We start from the raw sequence: 21,864 nt of genomic DNA, 5'->3' as shown, positions 1-21,864 counted from the left end.
TCATGTGTGAGGAATAACATGTACTATCCACCAAGGTATATAACATTAATATTAGGACATAAATGGTCTATAGGTTCCTCCTTGCTTTCTCTTGGATCATTCAGAGGACGCCACCTCCTACATTATGAGGAAACTCAATCAATCTTATGGAAAGACCAATGTGTGGCCAAGAACTGATGCCTCTGGCCATGAGAGTAAGCCATCATGGAAGGAGATCCTCCAAGCCAAGTCGATCCTTCAGATGCTCCAGCTGGCAACTTTCTTTTTTAAAACACAAATAGAGACAGGGTCTATGTTGACAAAGCTGGCCTTGAACTCCTAGACTCAAGCAACCCACCCGCCTCAGCTTCCCAAAGCATTAGGACTACAGGCATGAACCACCATGCCCAGCCAACATCTTGACTTCAACAGCCTGAGAGACCCAGAGTCTTCAGAAACATACAGCTAAGTGACTTCTGGATTCCTGACACACAGTAACAGTCAGATAATAAATGGTTGCTATTTAAAGCTGCTATGTTTTTGAGTAATTTGTTTTGCAGCAATAGATAAACAATATAAATTTTGGTACCTGGACAGGAGATACTGCTGTAACAAAAACCTAAAATGTGGGAGTAACTTTGGAGTGAGGGAGTTGCAAAAGGTGGACACTTTGAGTAGGGCTTTAGTGGAAGTTGGAAGAGCCTTGGACTATTCACAGAAGTCTAGACTTGGAGGAGGCTGCAGGTGAGTCCTTAAAATGAAGTGAAGGATATGTTATAGCCACAGAGTAGCAGAAAGTTTAGCAACAGTGTTATAAAATGTGTCAAATGAACTCAGTGAGCTAACTAACTAACTGAAGGGATTTTCAGGCAAAGTGCCCAGGAAAAATGGAAGAGGAAAAAGAAACTAAAGAAAAGAGACAGGGGCTTGATGGTTTTGAAAACTCTGAGTCTCTCCAGAAATGGCTTGCTGGGCAAAGATCAAACCCAGGGAATTGTCAGGAAAATATGTCAAGAGGGAAGGCAAAGGGCTTGGCATTACAATCTTTTGTTACTCAGAATATGGTGGTGCCTCACTAGTTAGTCTGAAGAAAGGCTCTCTAAAAATTTTAAGAGTATGACTCACAGATTCTCTCAAACAATAAAACTTCTAAGAAACTTAAGGGTGTTCTCCCCTCCATAGAGGCTCAAGGTACACGTGGATTCCAGTAAGACTCACGAAAGATTCATGATGTTTATTCTATGGGCAGAAATAGTAAATCTGGATGGAAAAGAACGACAGCACAAAGTGAAAAGAGGTCTTTAGACTCACAACATTTTACTGGCTGGAAGAATACTGAAAAACTACTCAGTTGCAAACAAATGTTAATTTCAAAAAGAAAAAAAGGATAATTCAGAAAGTGGAAGCAGGAACTCAGAGGGCAGGGCCAAGAGCCACGGAAAATTATTCCAGTCTTGGGTCCTCATCAAAGAACTATTAAGCCATGCCCCACTGGACTTGAAGATGGACGCAGTAACTCCTGTGTGCCTCCTAATAATGTCTACAGTGGTTGTCCTATGCCTGTCTCATTTTATATTGGGTGTGTAGTTGATAAATGTAATTTTAGTTCACAGGATTTCATATTAAAAGAACTATAATTGAAAAGCCACACTTAAGGTTAAAAATAAAAAATAAAACACTTATACTCAAGGAGCTGCTTCAGTACCTGTATCTGATTTACATGACAAGATTCTGAACTTTAAGCTAATGTTACAATGGGATAGACTTCTGAAAGCCTTGAAAAGGCTAACTATATTTTGCATATAAGAATAATATAAGCTGGGCGTGGTGGCTCATGCCTGTAATCCCAGCACTTTGGGAGGCCAAGGCAGGAGGATCACTTGAGCTCAGGAGTTTGAGAACAGCCTGGGCAACATAGCAAGACCCCACCTCTACAAAGAATTTTTAAATTAGTTGGGTGTAGTGGCATGTGCCTGTAGTCCTACCTACGTGGTAGGCTGAGGTTGGGGGACTGGCTGAACCCAGGAGTTTGAGGCTGCAATGAGCTATGACTGAGTCTCTGCACTCTAGCCTGGAAGACAGAGTGAGACCCTGTCTTAAAATTTAAAACAAACAAACAAAAAACCCAAAACGATAACGTAACCAAAATGCAGACGACAGTTAAAATTATGTCTACAAATTCTTCCATTCTACTCCCCTCAAATAGGTTGTGCTTGGTGACTCTCTTCTGACCAATTAGAATATGAAGGAAGTAATGGCGTGATATCAAGTGAACAGAACATTAAAAAGGTGTTGTAGCTTCTGCCTTTCTCTGTCATCATTAGCTACCATGTCTTCAGAAACTAGAAACTCTACAGAGAGACTAAGAACTAAGGTCTCATGCCAACAGCCAGGTTGAGTAAGTCATCTAGGAAATGGATCCCTTCAGTCCTAGCCAAGCCTTCCAGTGATGGCAGGCCCATCCAAAATCTCAACTACAACTTCATGAGAGACCCTGAGTCAGTGACTTAGACACTTCTGAATTCCTGACCCAAAAAAAGGGTTATTTTAAGCTGCTAAATTTAGGGATTAATTTATGATGCAGCAATAGATAACATATAGCCAACGAAAACAAATGCATTATTTATCTTTTTCCTAGCAAAGAATCCTGTAATACTAAAAACAAAAAGCAAAAAACAAAAAAATTCTGATAGAGACCAAAAAATTACATTCTGGAAACACAAAACTATAAATGGATGGCAACATAAGCACTGATCTTTTTAACGACTGGTAAAATAATTGCTACCAATTGTAGCCTTGCTACATGATAGATACAATGCATACCTTGAATTTTTTCTTTCTTTCTTTTTTTCTTTGAGACAGGATCTCACTCTGTCACCCAGGCTGGAGTGTAGTGGCGAACATGGTTCACTGCAGCTCTGACTTCCAGGGCTCAAATGATCCTTCCACTCCTGCCTCCTAAGCAGCTAGAACTGCAGGTGCTCACCACCATGCCTGTTTTGTTTGTTTGTTTGTTTGGTTGGTTGGGTTTTTTTTGTATTTATAGAGACAGAGTTTCACCATGTTGCCCAGGCTGGTCTCGGACTCCTGGACTCAAATGATCCACCTGCCTTGGCCTCCAAAAGTGCTAGGATTACAGGTGTGTGCCACTGCACCCAGCCCATACCCCACACATTGTATTTCATTTGATGTCCTCAACAACCTCATGAATTAGAGTATAATATTATTTTACATATGAGAAAACTGAGGTTTCAGAGGAAAATAACTCAGTCATGGTAAAAGGCACAGCAAGGATGTAAATCTACTTCACTTGGACTCCAAAGTCTAGGCTTCTTCTATGCTATACTAAACTCCAGATGATTAAAAAGCCAAATGTAGGTCGGCATGGTGGCTCATACCTGTAATCCCAGCACTTTGGGAGGCCGAGGTGGGCGAATCACCGGAGGTCAGGAGTTTGAGACCAGCCCGACCAACATGGAGAAACCCCGTCTCTACTAAAAATACAAAAATTAGCCAGGAGTGGTGGCACATGACTGTAATCTCAGCTACTCAGGAGGCTGAGGCAGGAGAATTGCTTGAAACCAGGAGGCGGAGGTTGCAGTAAGCCAAGATTGTACTGCACTCCAGCCTGGGTGAAAAGAGTGAAACTCCATCTCAAAAATAAATAAATATTAAACTTTATCATGAAGCATTAGAAGTACTACCTCTATAGAAAAAAAGGCAGCAAGTACACTTTTGTTCCTACTACTCACCACTGTTTTAGCAACTCCAACCAGACCAGAAGACATAAGGGGGAAAGGTATAAACACTGAAAGAAATAAAACTACTGCCATTTACAGATTAACATAATGGCCTACATAGAAAATTTTCAAAAATCAACTGAAAAATGAATCAATCTAATATCAGAAACCTTCCGGAAGACAAGCTAATTCTACCATGTATGCATAAGCAAAAATCTGCATGTAAAAACACGAAAATTCTAAAGACAGTGTTAGATTGAGAAAAATGGATCATAACAACAGAAACCTATCTGTGTACTGATGTCAATACCATGTAGTTTTAATTATATCTTTAATGTATGTTAGACCAAGAAACCATGCCTATGACCTACTAAATTATTTTTCCAGAATTTATCATGATAAAGATAGCATTTGAAATCAGTGGGGAATACAAAAACCTATTCAATAAATATTACTGAGGAGTTAGCAGTCTATGTTGGGGAAGAAGGGAGGTGGAAAGCCACCCTCCACCTTACAAAGTATATAAAAATTAACTCCAAATGTTTAAAGAGCCAAATCTAAAAATTGCAAAGCAGAAGTATTAGAAGAAAAACACAGAAGATATTCATAAATATATTTTAAATTTTTAAGTAGAAAAAGCCTTTCTAAGCAAGACTTAGAAGCCACAAAAAAAGACTAAGTATTAAAAATTAAAAATTATATCTAATGAAAGGTACTATTCTTAAAGGATAAAACCTAACTGAAAAAAAGAAAATATATAATCCACTCCATTAAAAATCTAGAAATTGGCCAAACATAGTGGCTTATGCCTGTAATCCCAACAATTTGGGAGGCCAAAGCAGGAGAATCACTTGAGCCAAGGGGTTCAAGACGAGCCTCAGCAACACGGCAAGACCATGTCTCTACAAAAATAAATTAGCTGGGTGCAGTGGCATGTACCTGTAGTCCCAGCTACTCAGAAGGCTGAGGTGGGAGGCCAGCTACTCAGGAGGCTGAGGTGGGAGGATTGCTTGAGCCCAGGAGCTCAAGGCTTCAGTGAGCTATGATCACATTAGTGGACTCCAGACTGGGCAATAGTATGAGATCCTGTCTCAAACAAAACAAAACAAAATATATAAATTGTAAACTAGATATTTTGCCCAACATACAAAAATATAAAGGAACAGTAATTTTCAGAGCTGGCAATAATGTAAAATAAAAGAAAATCTCAATATCCATGTTGGTGGTAATAAAAACTGATGAACCCTTTATCTCAAATTCTCATACTTTTCAATCCATCAATTTCCACTTTTAATAATCCATGCTAAATAAATATGCACATAATTATGTACAAGGACATTTACTATAGTACTATAATGGTGAAAAAATTCACACAGATTCCTACATAGTCATTAAAATGTTATCAGTGAAAATAATAATTATGATTTGCAGACACGGAGCAATACTATTAAATGGGGTAAAAAGTCCAAATTGCAGAATACTGAGTATGATATAAACCCAATTGTGGACTAAAGAAAAATAAACAAGAAACCCTACAAAGAACCATCCTGAAATGCATGTGTATATGTACACACAGAGCTCTGGAAACTGTAGTTGTGCATAAAGGGGACTGGTCCTTTCACAGGGATAATTGCTGGAATGAATAATGGGTGGGAGAAAAGTGAAAGGGGATCTTCATATTTGCTAAGTATATTTCTGTATTAATAGCCTCAGCTTTGAAGTTAATTGTGTATTATTTGTGTAATTTGAAGAAGAGAAGGAAGGAGGCAGAAGAATAAAAAGAAAGAAAAACAAAAGAAGCCAGAGGGTCACAGCCCTCAACTTCAACTGTAAATTGTCCAGCAGATTCTTCTTACTGATGTTTTCTTTTAAGTTGAAGCAACACCAACAGGTAGAAAGAGATTCAAGTGATACCTGTACAAAGGCCTCAGTATGTGACCTTAGAAATTTCTGAACTGTTGGCCGGGCGCGGTGGCTCAAGCCTGTAATCCCAGCACTTTGGGAGGTCGAGACGGGCGGATCACGAGGTCAGGAGATCGAGACCATCCTGGCTAACACGGTGAAACCCCGTCTCTACTAAAAATACAAAAACTAGCCGGGCGAGGTGGCGGGCGCCTGTAGTCCCAGCTACTCGGGAGGCTGAGGCAGGAGAATGGCGTAAACCCGGGAGGCGGAGCTTGCAGTGAGCTGAGATCTGACCACTGCACTCCAGTCCGGGCGACAGAGCGAGACTCCGCCTCAAAAAAAAAAAAAAAAAAAAAGAAATTTCTGAACTGTCCGTAGGCAACAAGAAGTAAAAATTAATGACAAATTAGCAAAATAATTCAAAAGCTCTTTAGCAGGAGGAAGGATACAGAAATTAGCCAATCATATCCTCAAAAAAGGAATAAGCTCAGAAGAAAAAAAAATCTAGCACAGTTTTTATACAACATTTTTGCCATGAGTAAGTCACAAAATTTATATTTTTCTACATATGAGATCACTCATTCTCAGGTTCTTCCCCAAATAACTGTCTAAGGAAGACTTCTCCCTAGTCATTCTGATACCCTGCTATAAAAATCGTACATTAAAAATGGGTCAAATGATAAGTCACTGTGCAATTTTCCTAGCTTTAGCCCAAGCTGGTTTTTAATGTTCAAGCAATATTCATTTTTAGTAAGTTAATTATAAATTACTATTAAAAAAGGAATAGGCCGGGAACAGTGGCTCATGCCTGTAATCCCAGCACTTTAAGAGGCCAATCCCAGCACTCTGGGAGGCCGAGGTGGGCGGAACACTTGAGGTCAGGAGTTCAAGACCAGCCTGGACAACATGGTGAAACCCTGTCTCCACTAAAAACACAAACTTAGCCAGGCATGGGGGTGGACACCTGTAATCCCAGCTACTCGGGAGGCTGAGGCAGGAGAATCGCTTGAACGCGCGAGGTTGCAGTGAGCCGAGATCATGCACTGCACTCCAGCATGGGAAACAGAGCGAGACTCCATCTCAAAAAAATAACTAGTAATACTAATAGCCAACACTAATGTAGAATTATAATACTAATTATACAATTAGCAATCTAGTACCTGTAAAATAGTTAGCAATTTATAATTCTGGGTAAACCAGATATTAAATGTAAAACTCATGATACGCAAACTTCTTAAATGCTAATGAATATCTGCAAATTAAATTCTTGTTTAACTTTGGAAGCATAAAAGTAAACACTTTTCTTTTGTTGCTTAGAGAACCTTGTATAGTATCTTCCCACGGGGTGCTCAAGAAAAATATATATTACTGAAAAACATAAATACACATAGACACACCAGAGCACAAGAAGAACTCTGAATATTATACCTGTATCAGCTTCGTGTTCTTTATTCTCATCTGTAAGGGGGTTGTCATGAAGCTTCAAATAGATTTCTATAGCAATTCTTGCTGCCTTGAAGTAAAATGGATGCTGTCGAAGTACATCTTCTAGTTTTAATAAGTCCACATATGATCTAAGGGTAATCTTCCTCATACAGTATGTATGAAAGTCAAACTGGTCATCAGTGATTTCTATAAAATGCTAACAAAATTATCTTTTTATTATTATACCGAAGTACAGCAATGGCTAAGAAAACTATAAAATCAAAGGCTTGGAATACTTGTTACTTTGGCATGAAAAAACTAGTAAAATTAAAAACAACAACAACAACAAAAACAATTACAATTATTCAACAGGAATATTTTGCATTTCAAATAAGCAAATACAGTTAGCCATTGTCTAGCACAGGATATGGCATACTGAAGGCACTGAATCATTTGTTGAAAAAGGAAGCTTTAAAACTATATTTATTCATTATCCCTTCCTTAATTATACTTAAAGCTGTTGTGACATCAAACATAATTTATTAACATACATAGTAGTGCAAGAAAGTAGATTCACATGTTAAACATTGAGTTTTTATATTCAGAATAATTTGCAAAGGATTATAATATGTATTTGGTAATTTTTTTTGAGGATACAAATCTGAATCCTATGCAATGTGATGCTGGTATGTGGAAAAAAATCAATTAGCAAGTAAGTCAAGCAATCAGGAACTTGATGCATTTCAACTAAGCTTTGGTATTCTATACTTGATAATATTACAAATGTGAAATTAGTTATATAAACTATGTTTATCTTTGTAAAACACAAAAAAGAAAAACCAACCACTAGTCATGGAAATGAGTCAAAAGTGAAGAGGATTAAGAAAACAATTTTATCAAAAAGCATGAAATTACATATGCTATAGAAGAAATACTGTGAAAAGTCTTCAACATTTATATCTTACCAAGGGTATATGGCATCATCAATAAATTCTACAATGAACAGGGTCCTAGGAGTAATTTAATCCGCTGTGGCTGGGCGCGGTGGCTCAAGCCTGTAATCCCAGCACTTTGGGAGGCCGAGACGGGCGGATCACGAGGTCAGGAGATCGAGACCATCCTGGCTAACACGGTGAAACCCCATCTCTACTAAAAAATACAAAAAACTAGCCGGGCGAGGTGGCGGGGGCGCCTGTAGTCCCAGCTGCTCGGGAGGCTGAGGCAGGAGAATGGCGTAAACCCGGGGGGCGGAGCTTGCAGTGAGCTGAGATCCGGCCACTGCACTCCAGCCCGGGCGACAGAGCGAGACTCCGTCTCAAAAAAAAAAAAAAAAAAAAAATCAGCTGTGTATGTACTACTAAAGCGGCAGCAGCAATTTGAAAGGTTCAAAAATCAATAAAAACATAGCCAAGATACAAAATTTCCATTAAATTCTTTTAAAAAGCTTTTTTCTTTAAAAAAAAAAAAAGAATTCTTACAGAAAGATAACAGAGACCCTGGCTGAAAATGTAGTCTATATTTCCATTATGAAAACTGAAAAAAGTGAATACTGATTTTAAAAAGCACCTACTATGAATTATAAAGAGGTAGAAGAGAAAAAAACTATGAAATTTGTCCAAAACCATCAACAGAATAAAACGAGAAAACGTTTATGTAGAAGGTACTTACTCTCTCAATCTCATGACATTTCTTAAGTGCTTCACCAAATTTATTCATTGCTTTATAAGCCTGGGCACATTCTGTTTGGAACCACATGCACTGCATTTCATTCAAATTCTCTACCGCTGATGTTCCTTCCTATACAAAAATCAAATATTTTCAAGATCATTTTTTATCAAAGACATCATTCTACCACAGAATTTTAAAAAACAAACAAAGATGTTCAGCTGATTTGGACTCTCAAAAAAAAATTTTACAACATTCTTAAAGAATAGTTAACATGGGAAAGCAACTGAAATTCTCTAACCACTAAAAATAATTTGTAGTTTCATGAGTAATTAAACAAAAGGTCTACATAACTGAGGGTAGGGATTAGTACAAGAAAAAGAACACCAGCACATAGCAGGTATTCAATAAATATTAGTTCCCTTGACCCCTAAAAAAATTCATCTGAACATACATCAATATAAACTAGTTTAAAAGTCCACTGTACAACCGTCTAAAAGGAAAACCCTCTGTACCAATGTCAACTCCAGTGTCTTCTGATATAGCGATTGAATTAAAATCCTGGCTATTTTGGTGTCGAAAATATTAAAGAAAAACTTTGAAAAATAAGCATGGTACACAAGTATGAACTGGCTCGTGTCTTCTTTATTCATAATTAAGAACACTAGCTATACAAACCCTTGTAAACTTTGAGCACATTTCTTCAGCTTCTTTAATTAGGTTCGCTTTTAGCATGTATTTTGCACATTTGGAGTTGATAAATCTGTCTGCTGTGTCTAAGGCCTGGGCCTCATCCATCCACCTTGCAGCTTCTTTAATATTTCCAGCGTGCTTACAAGGTACAAAAGCAAAATAAACCAGTTAGTATGCTAAGTTTACTGTGCAGGTAATTCATTATCTGCTGATAAATAATTTAAAAACAAATGAAAGTAAAGGCATTTTTGTGACTCTCAGATATTAATCAATATAAAATAATGCATTCTTCCATAATATAAGTTCTGATTCCTTTTTCCAGCCTTCTAGAATTTAAGCTGACAGTTAAGACTTATTTTAATAGTTTTGTCTACTGTTAATATCGCCATTGCCTAAAACTGCCTGGCACATAGTAAAAATACTCAAAAATAATTGTTAAAGAATAAATAAGGCTGGCAGCTGTAGCTTGCTCCTATAATCCCAGCACTTTGGGACGTCGAGGCGGGTGGATCACCTGAGATCAGGAATTTGAGTCCAGCCTGGCCAACATGGTAAAACCCCATCTCTACTAAAAATACAAAAGTAAACCAAGGGTGGTGGCGCATGCCTATAATCCCAGCTACTTGGAAGGCTGAGGCAGGAGAATCACTTAAACGTTTAAGGGGGTGCAGGTTACAGTGAGCCGAGATTGTGCCACTGCACTCTAGCCTGGGGGACAGTAAGACTCCATCTCAGTAAAAAAGAATAAATAATAATAAGAAATCTTTTTGTTGTTGTTGTTGAGATGGGAGTCTCACTCTGTCACCCAGACTGGAGTGCAGTGGTGCAATCTTGGCTCACTGCAACCTCTGTCTCCGGATTCAAGCAATTCTCCTGCCTCGGCCTACCAAATAGCTGGGATTACAGGCATGCGCCACCATGCCCAGCTAATTTTTGAATTTTTAGTAGAGACGCGGTTTCACCATATTTGGCCAAGCTAGTCTTGAACTCCTGACCTTGTGATCCACTCACTTTGGCCTCCAAAAGTGCTGGGATTACAGGCCTGAGCCATAGCTCCCAGCCAATAATACAAATCTTTAAGTCAAAACATAATTAAATGTGAAAGTCATAAAAGGCATGGCCAAATCTCTACGCTAAAGGGACCATGGAAACATTACTGATTAGGACCATCAGTAGACATTCCCCAATGTTTCTCATTCTAAGTTACCTAACTAGTCCATCTGGCAAAGCCTCAAAACTAATGAGCCATAATCTAGTTTTAAAAAGTGCTTCTTGGCACATGTATACCTATGTAACAAACCTGCATGTTGTGCACATGTACCCTAGAACTTAAAGTATAATTTTAAAAAAATCTAAAAATAAAAAAATTAGTAATAATAAATGAATAAATAAATAAAAAATAAAAAGTGCTTCTTTAGCCAGATGCAGCGGCTCATGCCTATAATCTCAGCACTTTGGGAGGCCAGAACAGGTGGATCACTTTAGGCCAGGAGTTCAACACCAGCCTAGCCAACATGGCAAAACTCCGTCTCTACAAATAACACAAAAATTAGCTGGGCATGGTAGTGCATGCCTATAATCCCAGCTACCACTCCGGAGGCTGAGGCATGAGAATCACTTCAACCTGGGAGGCAGACATTGCAGGGAGCTGAGATTGCGCTACTACACTCCAGCCTGGGTGACACAGCAAGACTCTCTCTCTCAAAAAAAAAAAAAAAAACTTCTTAAGTATTATTTAATCTCATTATTTTCTTGCTAAATAAATTACTGGTTTATTGTCAGTCCCTCAAGAGCTTTCATTACTAAATTTTATTTTCAATAAGACAGAGAAAAGCCAACATTACTTTAAGATGGTGCTAAAATAGATGACTAAAAATTCTCAAGCAAGGCCCAGGAGTTGAGAAGTCAAAAGAGATAACTTATAGAATTCACAATAGAATCTTTACAGTTTCACCTCATTAACATTGCCAGATACTGATGTTACCATACTCAAATGTTAACAGAAATATACATTTCACAGCAAACAAAATTTCTTTTGGATTATCTATACACTCTTACTCTCCAAATCCAAGAGAATTACCAGATACATGTGAATACATATACATTAATGTATGTACGTAAGTATGCGTGTACATACGGATATAGATAAATGACCAAATTAGCATGACCATGACAAGTCTCAAAGTAATTGGACTGAGAAATGTACTAAACTTGTTATTTCGTGTTTTTTGAGTTTATGTCACTTTTCCTACATTTAGAATGTATAAAATATAGAGAAAAAATTCATGACAAGTCCCATTACCTCATAAGAAATCAGAACAAAAGATTTTTACCTTATAGATTTTAGCTTTCACGAGAAACAGTTCTATTAATGTAGGTGTACTTTCAATAGCAGTATTTATGTACTCCAGAGCAATAGACGGCTGACCAATTTTGTCATAATGTTGTGCCAAGTAGTACTGGACCCAAAGTAATGTGGTTGGTGGTTCCTCCTTTCCATCATCTTAGGAGAAGAGGGAGAGAGGGAGAAGAAACCAAGGTGAGGCATTACATATATTAAGAGCACCCCCCAAAATGGTCCCTATGTTTATTAATAAGGGAGGTACTATGAAAGGAGTTTATTTATGTATCTAGCTATAAAACTCCCCCTAAGTTTATAAGATCTTTGGAAAGGTCTGTATTTTCTTTTCTGTATCCTTACAACCCCTAGCACAATCCCTTGCATATAACAACTTCAGGGAACAAACATGGGAGATAAATAAGGTCTAACTACCTAGAAAGAAAACTGAAACAGGTAGAGGGGAGACAAGCTGTACTAGAACTATGAGCGCATACTGATCAGGATGTTATTTACAAAGGGGGAAAAATTAAAAATGTTCTCCATTCATGAGGTTTAAAAAAAAAAAAAAAAAAAGCCCTGGCTGCTTAATTGAGTTTCTAGCTAATGCACCAAACTGTATATAAATATACTTGTAATGTGGTTATTTTGAATTTGGTGATTATATTCTTAATATATTTTAATATGCTAAATATGCAAAGATGCATAATTTAAGTCAAATAAAAACTATACCCCAAAAATGGGATGACAAGCAAAAAAATTTTTATATTTTAGTTCATGATTTAATTTTAATATACTCACAAGAAAATGTGTAAGTTAAATATACAAACCACACATTAAAAAATTCTTTTTAAATACAAATTGCTAAAATCTGAGAACAGATACGTGCTTTCAAAGAAAGCAATAGATTGCTTTTTTTTTTTTTATTTTTCCTAGTGAAAGCAGGATGGCTCAGTGGACAAATAATAGGAGTGGAACTCACCAACTCCTCATCTGATAGATCTGCAACAAAAGTGCTGCATATTCTTGGGCATGTCATTGAACCTCTTCCACATTTGTAAAATATGTAGGAAAATGCTGATAATCAAAGGAACATTATGATGATTAACCAATGAAATCATAGAAAAAAGTACTATTAAATTAATCTGAGACCTAGAAACAATGACCAACCCAATAGCAATATGCACCCAGGGTCCCATTCTGGGCTTTCCCACTGCAGGAACCAGAACTCCTAGGAAAAACAATTGATTCCAGATCTGCAGTGGCAGCGATAAACTGGAATATCTTGTCTTATTAACACCCAAGAAGTTATCAACTACTACTATGGTATGTAAAGAATAGGACCATTTGAGATTTGTAATGTGGTTATTTAGAATTTGGTAATTATATTCTTAACATATTTTAATATCATGCTGAATATGCAACATTCAAATATGCTTAAATCCATGCATTCATAATACTTTTAAAAATGTATTTGCTGTCTTTGAAGGATGCTATTGAACCAACAATTCATTATTTTGAAAACTGGTAAAGAAATTTTAAAAAGCAGAGAGTGGGGAGAAAAAATCCATTTATCATGCTTTCCCTATGCAAACTGAAACATTGTGTAAACAGATAATAGAGGAAGAAAATTTTCTCTTTTAAAATAATAAAAAAATTATAGACTATCACCAGTTGGTAATTCTTAACAGCTGCTAACATATAAAACAAACACTGTATGCCTACTAATACAAGGATTGGAATTTATTTTATTTTATTTTTTAAAATTTTAATTAGCCACTGTGCTACTGGCTGTCATACTATCAACAATCTTCTACATCGAACTACCAGTTTATAGGAAATTCAGAGGGCAAGGAATAATGTGTTAAGCAACACATGGGGTACAATCAGCAAACTCTAGACTGGGAAAACTGAAAAAAAAATTTCTTCAACAAATAAATTGCAGGAAAATGGATAGGACAGAAACCTACAGATAAAAAGAGCTTAAGAGACACATCAACCAAATTCAAAGTACACATCTTATCTGGATCTTCATTCAAACAAACTTCAAAAACAGAAAGGCAAAAAAAAAAAAATGACATTTATAACATAACTGGAAATGTGAACATGGACTGAATAGTTATGATTAAGAAAGTATTAATTTTTGTCAGGCACAGTGGCTCATGCCTATAATCGCAGCACTTTGGGAGGCCAAAGCAGGTGGATCACTTGAGGTCAGGAGTTTGAGACCAGCCTGGCCTGGCCAATACGGTGAGACCCCGTCTCTACCAAAAATACACAAGTTAGCCGGGCGTGGTGGCGGGCACCTGTCCCAACTACTCGGGAGGCTGAGGCAGAAGAATCACTTGCACCTGGGAGGCGGAGGTTGCAGTGAACTGAGATCGTGCCACTGTACGACAGAGCAAGACTCCATTTCAAAAAAAAAAAAAATTACTGATTTTCAGGTATGAGAATGGTATTAGGTTACGTTTTAGGTTAAGTCCTTCTCTTTAGACATACTGAAATATCCATAGATAAAATGATGTGATGTTTGGAATCTGCTTCAGAATAATGTGAGAGTCGAGAAAAGTAGGAGAGGCTATAAATAAATTCAATTATGAATTAAAAATTATTGAAGCTGAGTGCTGGGTAAAGAGAGGATCATTATACTGTTGCATTTGGTTTTGTAGATGTTTTTAAATTTTTACATAACATTCTTTTCAATAAACTAATGTGAGGTGGGACACAGTGGCCCATGCCTATAATCTCAACACTTTAAGAGGCCAATGCAAGAAGATCACTTGAGCCCAGGAGTTTGAGACCAGCCTGGGCAACAAAGTGAGACCCTATGTCTACAAAGAATTTAAAACTTAGCCTGGCATGATGGTGCATGCCTGTGGTCCCAGCTACACAGAGGGCAGAGGCAGGAGGATCGCCTGAGCCCAGGAGGTCGAGGCTGCAGTGAGCTGTGTTCACACCACGGCACTCCAACCTGGGGAACAGAGCAAGATCGCGTCTCCAAAAAAACCCAAAACACAAAAAACAAAGATAATGTAATTCTCTTCTAACCAAATATCATCACACAATGTGCAAATTAATGGATGTCCCTCTTAAAGGGAAAAAAATTTAATGCACTATGCTTCCTGCCTAAGTAATAATACTGACCTTCTGATTAAGAATTTCACAATGTATTAAAATTTTTAAGATTTTTTAAAACATAAAACTTGAGGACTTACCATTGGGGTTAAATAACCGGCAGCTTTTTAGAGAAGTTTCATAACCTACTACTAACTCTTCTATGATTGCCACCTAGAGTACAAACACACAAACACACTTTAATAGAAAAAATACACAGTTACTATTCTTATGCAAAATGTGTTATTTTCTACTAAAACACTAAATAAACACTCCAACACACACACCCTCCTTTATTAAATATCTTAACCTCTAGATATAAATTTTAAAATACATCATACTTTTGTACAGGTGTGCATTAAGATGTAATTTTATAAAAGCTTATTGGTTACTCCTTTTCAGCTGAACCAGAAATCAGAAAAAGAGTTGGACAAAGACAGGCAATATTGTGGATGATCTATATCTTGATTCTTACACCCACAATAAACATTTGCACTTAAAAATCAAATGCTCTGTGAAAAGAGAAATTGTCTAAGTAGATGACAGTAATCAACTTTCAATTTCACAATCCAAGGTAAAACATTAGCAAAACTCAAAAAATACTTTGAGAATCTGTGAGGTCCAGGAGAATGAGTGGCCATCCACAGTTAAGTTGAATGACCTCAACTTAACTGACTCAACAGACTAATAACACCTCTCCCCAAAACCTCAGTAAATTGTGAGGACTACTCACAATTGCAGCTAGGTTATTCTGGTGCACTCATGTTCCCTACCACAAGTTGAGCTACATGCCTACTAAAACTGTTTTGTTTTCTCAAACCTCCTTGCATCAGTTGCATTTATTATCCTAATGGCAGAATTCAGTATTGTGTAAACTTAAGATATGAGAATGAAAACGACTGTTCCCTAAGTTGAATACCAAGGAAAGACTAAAAAGATAAGTTAGGTATTTTTAACCAGTTTAGATCTAAATAAAAATATCTTAAGTAGAAGAAAATCATGAAAATATAGGATTCTATAGGTAAGAGTATAGTCTGACTCTTTCAAAACTGGAAACAAAAGATCCTACTTGGCCACGCATAGTGGCTCACATCTGTAATCCCAACACTTTGGGAGGCCGAGATGGGTGGATCGCCTGAGGTCAGGAGTTCAGCCTGGCCAACATGGTCAAACCCCATCTCTACTAAAAATACAAAAATTAGCCTGGTATGGTGGCATGTGCCTGTAATCCCAGCTACTCGGGAGGTTGAGGCAGGATAATTGCCTGAACCCGGGAGGCGGAGGTTGCAGTGAGCCGAGATCACGCCATTGCACTCCAGCCTGGGCTACAAGAGCAAAACTCCATCTCAAAAAAAAAAAAAAAGATATTTTATGGATGTGATTTATGCAAGAAAAAAAAAGTGAAAGAGCAATAAAAAAGGCCCATACATTGAGTCTCCAACAAAAGACTGGCAAATAAATGCACATTATGTAATTCTGGTTAAAGTGTTTCTTATGTCTCATTTGTTCCATCTTTGACTCTTCAATGTAACTGATTTTTTAGAATCCAACCAATATGTATTGATGACACTGTACTTATAAGCAAAATACTCTAAATTAAGATTAAAATACCCTTGGCCGGGCACCGTGGCTCATGCTCGAAATCCCAGCACTTTGGGAGGCCGAGGTGGGCGGATCATTTGAGGTCAGGAGCTGGCCAACATGGTGAAACCCTGTCTCCATTAAAAATACAAAAATTAGCCAGGCATGGTAATACACGCCTGTGATCCCAGCTAGTTGGAAGGCTGAGGCACAAGAATTGCTTGAATCCAGGAGGCAGAGGTTGCAGTGGGCTGAGGTCACGCCACTGCACTCCAGATTGGGTGACAGAGCAAGACTCAGTCTCTAAACAGAAAAAAGTTAAAATAACCTCTAAATAAGCATTCTGAATATTATTAACATGTAGCTGAAAGAGTAAGCTGACTTATTAGAACATCAAAAAAACTCTTCTGAACAGAACTTTTTGTCTATCAAATTTAAAATGGAGAAAGATGACTAAGCTAAAACTTAAAAAAAAAAAACAAAACAAAACTCTGGCTTCTGACTATGAACAGGATTAAAGAAAAGGTTGAAGAAATCATTACCTTATCAACTTTTCATAACCTACAGTGACTCATTAAAAGTTTATAGCAGAAAGGAAACAGAAAACAAATAAGGAATAAGTCACTGGGCTAAAGAAAAAAAAAAGAGGATGAAATGAAAAAAAGAGGAATCAGAAGCATTTAAATTGCAAAGTGGGAAGACTGACACGAGATTCACAAAACATGTACTACTGTGCACAGATACTCAAGAATCAGTAATTCCAAATACCGAGCAAAGAAATGGTAGCCAAAAGAAAATGTCATATTACACTTTACCTTTTCTTTATCTTTGTATAATGATCTTAAAGTATTGAAGACTGGTGGGCAACCCTTGCTGAAATTCATCCTTAGGAACTTATCCAAACATTCTTTAAACTTCTCACCTTGGAAGAGAAAAATCCTTTTGGCTTATATTTATCACATAATTACTTACATTTACCAAAGTATTTACTTACATTTACCAACTTACATTTAGTAGAGTCGTTAGACAACTCTAACAATGTATAGCTTAAACTTAATATGCATACTCAAAACCAAGAAAAGAAACTTTAAATCATAAAAGCATTTTTATTCCTTTGAAATTATTCTCACTTACCAGATAAAAAGTTTAATGGCAGCCTTCTTGGCACCAGTCCCCTAGGATATTTAGTCCAGGCCTCCTCGTAAATTTTCAGCCGTTCTAACATATTAGCTGCAGACAAAGAAAAATTCTTTGTTATATGTAATTATAAACTGCATTTTTTTTTGGAAAATTACGAACTTCTCAAAATATATTAAAATTCTAATATTTAAAAGAAAATTGGAATTATTCGTAACCTTACACCTACTATTTCAACAATTTAGACTATTTCTTTTCAATTTTTTTTATCTTAAGTACATAATTATCTTTACCCTGTTCTGCTTTAGGTAGGCTTTTAAAACCTGAGAACTTCCTTAGTTCTGAAAAAGCCTCAGTTATGATGTTTCCATATTTTGCTGCTTCTCCTACCATTCTCCTTAGCTTTTCCCCTCTAACTCCTCTCCTCTGATTTTGGTCGTGGCTTCTCTTCCATTCTATTAAAATTTTTATTTCAGTAAGTAGGTTTTTCATTTCAGATTCCTAATTGGTACTACTCCTAACTATTCATGTTTCATGGCAGCAATTACCTCTATCTTAGATTCCTCCATCATCTCTACTCTTCCTTTTGCAGACAGTGGTGATTACCATTCCTTACTGGTGTTCCTAAAACAATCTGAGAATCTTTGTTACAAAGTAATCTGCAACAAGAGGTTTCTCTTGTATATTTCAATGGCTCACAACCAGCCTTGAAGGAAACAAATCAGATCACCTCTGCTGAGGATCCTGCCTATTTGTTTCTGGGCCTGTTCCCAAAAGTGGATCCCATTTATGGGACAGAGTGACTGGGGGAGCACAGAGAGTCTGAATCCAAGTTTGATGACAGAAATTTAACCCCTCTTCCCACAAAGGAACAGTGATGCTCATTCAGCCTGGCTACATTTACGTGACCCTGGCAAGTCACTATGATGCAGCCACAGCTTACCACAGAGCTTACTCTTGCTTTTAAGAATATATCTCCATTTCTGTCCGTGGAAATTTTCTTTTATTTAAGAGAGAGAGTCTCACACCATGTTGCCCATGCTGAGCTCAACCTCCTGGGCTCAAGCAATCCTCCCACCTCGGCCTCCCAAAGTGCTGTGATCATAAGTGTGAGCCCCAACACTTGGGCTCCTTTCATGTTTTTGATGCTACTATGCATTTGTGAATTTTTTTCTAAAGTTGCTACTAAATTATTTTCTCAACCATTCTATAAATCTGTAGAAGAGAGGTTTCAGAACATGCTCAATCTGTCATATGAAATAGAAGTTTGCAAGTGTACTTTTGGATTCAGACTTTTTTTTTTTTTTTGAGACACAGTCTCGCTCTGTTGCCCAGGCTGGAATGCAGTGGCACTATGTTGGCTCACTGCAACCTCCGCCTCCTGGGTTCAAGCAGTTCTCGTGCCTCAGCCTCCCAAGTAGCTGAGACTACAGGCACATGTCACCACGCCAGGCTAATTTTTTGTATTTTAGTAGAGACGGGGTTTCACCATGTTGTCCAGGCTGGTATCGAACTCCTGAGCTCAGGCAATCCATCCACCTCGGCCTCCCAAAGTGCTGGGATTACAGGCAGGAGCCACTGCGCCTGGCCTGTATTCAGATTTTGAACCGATTCTTAACCACTATTATTCTAGATGTACTTTTCAATGAGTAAATAAAATATATATTAACAAAAGAAACAATAAAACTTAGTAAGTTTTAAACAATACTACCTGGCTTAAGTGCTTTTTCCAAGCCTTTGTAATAGGCCCAGTTTTCAGGATTTCTCTCTTGCAATCCTCTGTAAACATCTGCAGCATCTTCCAAACGACACAGTTGCAACAAAGTTCCCCTGATTAAAAATAGAAAAAAAATTAAATATCTGAGAAAACCTTCTAATTTTAACTTTTCCTCACATGTTCTCTTACAATCTTATTATAAATCAATGCTGCTAAGTAGATGGACCTGGTATCCTCCTGAGTTCCCAGTTCCCTTAAGATCATTTACCAAGTTATTTTATCATCTCCTTCCTTTATTGAAGTTCACATTATTTAGAAATGCCATCCTCTTCACATCCTCAATTTATTCAGAAAATCTGTCCAACACCAGGCCAGTTTCTCACATTCACTGAACACACTGTCACCAAGCCATCTTCTACTGCTCAATTATTCCTGATATCATATGGAACAACTTCAGCATCCAAATTAATGACTCAATCCAATATCCTAACCTTATGATCCCTTAATCAGCTACAAAACAATTTTGCCGTAGCAGCCCTCAATCTGGTCACATTCAAAACCACCTAGACTTTACCTTTTAATGTCTTCCAAGAAGCAAATAAGCACCCTATTTTAAGCTTAACTGCTTTTCTTTCTTTTTGTCTCACTAATCCTACCATTCATCTTCAGAGAAAAAACTATCAGCCTAACAGCAACTTGCCGACTCACTGTTTGCCTTCCCTGGGCTGCATGACCCATCACATCCCTGAATGATATTAGCAGCCCCAATTATCAAAAATCAATCTTAAAACTTAGGCTCTTTTGTTTACTAATTTTAAAGCCCAGATCATCCCAATTGTTTACTTGCTCCACACGTTCTCATGGAAGGAAACAAACCAGATGAACAGAGACAGTGTTTGCACTATTATACATGAGCTCCAAAGCCATATAAGCTTCAAATATTCAGGATTCCTTTTCTCTATCCTTAATGTGCTTCCTTTCATCCAAGGTATTATTTTTAAGCCACTATTTCACCCTTGCATCCTTCACTCTCTGTTGCATCTTTCGCTCTCATTTGATAATAAAAATGAACACTTCCTGAGTACTTACCATGTGCCCATGACTTTTTTTTCTTTGTGACACAGCCTCGCTCTGTCACCCTAGCTGGAGTGCAGCGGTGCGATCGATCATGGCTCACTGCAGCCTTGGCCTCCTAAAGCGATCCTACCACCTCAGCCTCCCTAGTAGCTGGAACTACAGGAATGTACCACCATGGCTGGCTAATTTTTGTATGTTTTGTAGAGATGGTTTTTCGCCATGTTGTCCAGGCTGGTCTTGAGCTCCTAGACTCAAGTGATCCACCCACCTTGGCCTCCCAAAGTGCTGGGATTATAGTTGTGAGTCACCATGCCCGGCCACCAGTGACTTTTAAACGTTTCACGTGCATTAACTAATTCAATTCTCAGAACTCTATGAGATAGATTACTATTACTTTCATCACTTTAAAACTGAGAGGACTTAAGTAAACTTCCTAAGAGTCTTGCAGATAGTGATGGAGTTAGGATTTGAATCCAAGCAATTTATCTGAAAGAGCAGATATTCATTCATTCTTTCTTTTTGAAGACAGGATCTCATTCTGTCTTCCAGACTGGAGTGCACTGGTGCAATCCTGGCTCACTGCAGCCTCAACCACTTGGGCATAAGCAATCCTTCCACCTACCGCAGCCTCCTGAATAGCTGGGACTACAGATGTATGCCAACACATCCAGCTAATTTTTTATTTTTATTTTTTGTAGAGATGAGGCTTCCTTATGTTGCCCAGGCTGGTCTCGAACTCCTGGGCTCAAGTGATCCTCTGGTCTCAGTCTCCCAAAGTGCTGGGATTACAGACATGAGCCACCACGCCTTACAAGCCCATATGCTTAGTATCTGTACCAGTGGTTCTCAACCAGGGGCAGTTTTACCAACATTTAGCAATGTCTGAAGACATTTTATTTGTCTCAGTAAGGGTGTTGAGTACTACTGGCATCTAATGGGTATAAGCTAGGAGTGCCACTAAACATCCTACAATGCACAGAAGAGATCTTCACCCTCAACAACTCAGGCCCAAAATGTCAACAGTGCCAAGGTTAACAAAGCCTGCACTATACTAACCAAAAGTCAACTTCATCAAAAACACTAAAAATAACCTGCAGCTGAGTACAATGGCTTGCACCTGCAGTAGGAGGCTGGGGATGGGGTTTGGGGGGAGGATCATTTGAGCCTTGTTCAAGTCCAGCCTGGGCAACACAGTGAGACCTCACCTCTAAAATAAAAAATAAAAATAACCTGCACCTTTACTCCCCTCTACACTACACCCATCCTCTTTTCCTTCCCTCTGTCTTCTACCTTTTCTGAGCAGGAGGAACTGGTGGTATAAAAATAAACAATAAAAAATTTTGCCTTGGCTGCGTGCGGTGGCTCACACCTGTAATCCCAGCACTTTGGGAGGCTGAGGTGGGCAGATCATCTGAGGTTGGAAGTTCAAGACCAGCCTGACCAATATGGAGAAACCCTGTCTCTACTGAAAATACAAAAGTAGCCAGGCATGG

At 37.9% G+C, this 21,864-nt stretch overlaps 1 protein-coding gene across 1 annotated transcript in view; it reads right to left on the bottom strand.

Moving 5' to 3' along the window:
- Positions 1-21,864, bottom strand: part of NAA15 (N-alpha-acetyltransferase 15, NatA auxiliary subunit) — a 92,671-nt gene that overhangs the window by 22,264 nt on the left and 48,543 nt on the right. Inside the window, exons 7-14 of the mRNA XM_033215304.1 lie at positions 19,289-19,407; positions 17,575-17,670; positions 17,256-17,362; positions 14,961-15,033; positions 11,741-11,910; positions 9,393-9,545; positions 8,718-8,846; positions 7,053-7,266 (exon numbers count right to left, since the gene is read on the bottom strand). Of these exons, the coding sequence (XP_033071195.1) occupies positions 7,053-7,266; positions 8,718-8,846; positions 9,393-9,545; positions 11,741-11,910; positions 14,961-15,033; positions 17,256-17,362; positions 17,575-17,670; positions 19,289-19,407 (1,061 nt within the window). The remainder of the gene's footprint in view (positions 1-7,052; positions 7,267-8,717; positions 8,847-9,392; positions 9,546-11,740; positions 11,911-14,960; positions 15,034-17,255; positions 17,363-17,574; positions 17,671-19,288; positions 19,408-21,864) is intronic.

The sequence above is a fragment of the Trachypithecus francoisi genome, unplaced genomic scaffold (assembly GCF_009764315.1).
Source record: "Trachypithecus francoisi isolate TF-2019V2 unplaced genomic scaffold, Tfra_2.0 Lachesis_group1, whole genome shotgun sequence".
Classification (NCBI taxonomy): domain Eukaryota; kingdom Metazoa; phylum Chordata; class Mammalia; order Primates; family Cercopithecidae; genus Trachypithecus; species Trachypithecus francoisi.
The sequence above is the reverse complement of the archived record's forward strand: the minus strand, read 5'-3'. Positions and strand labels throughout refer to the sequence as shown.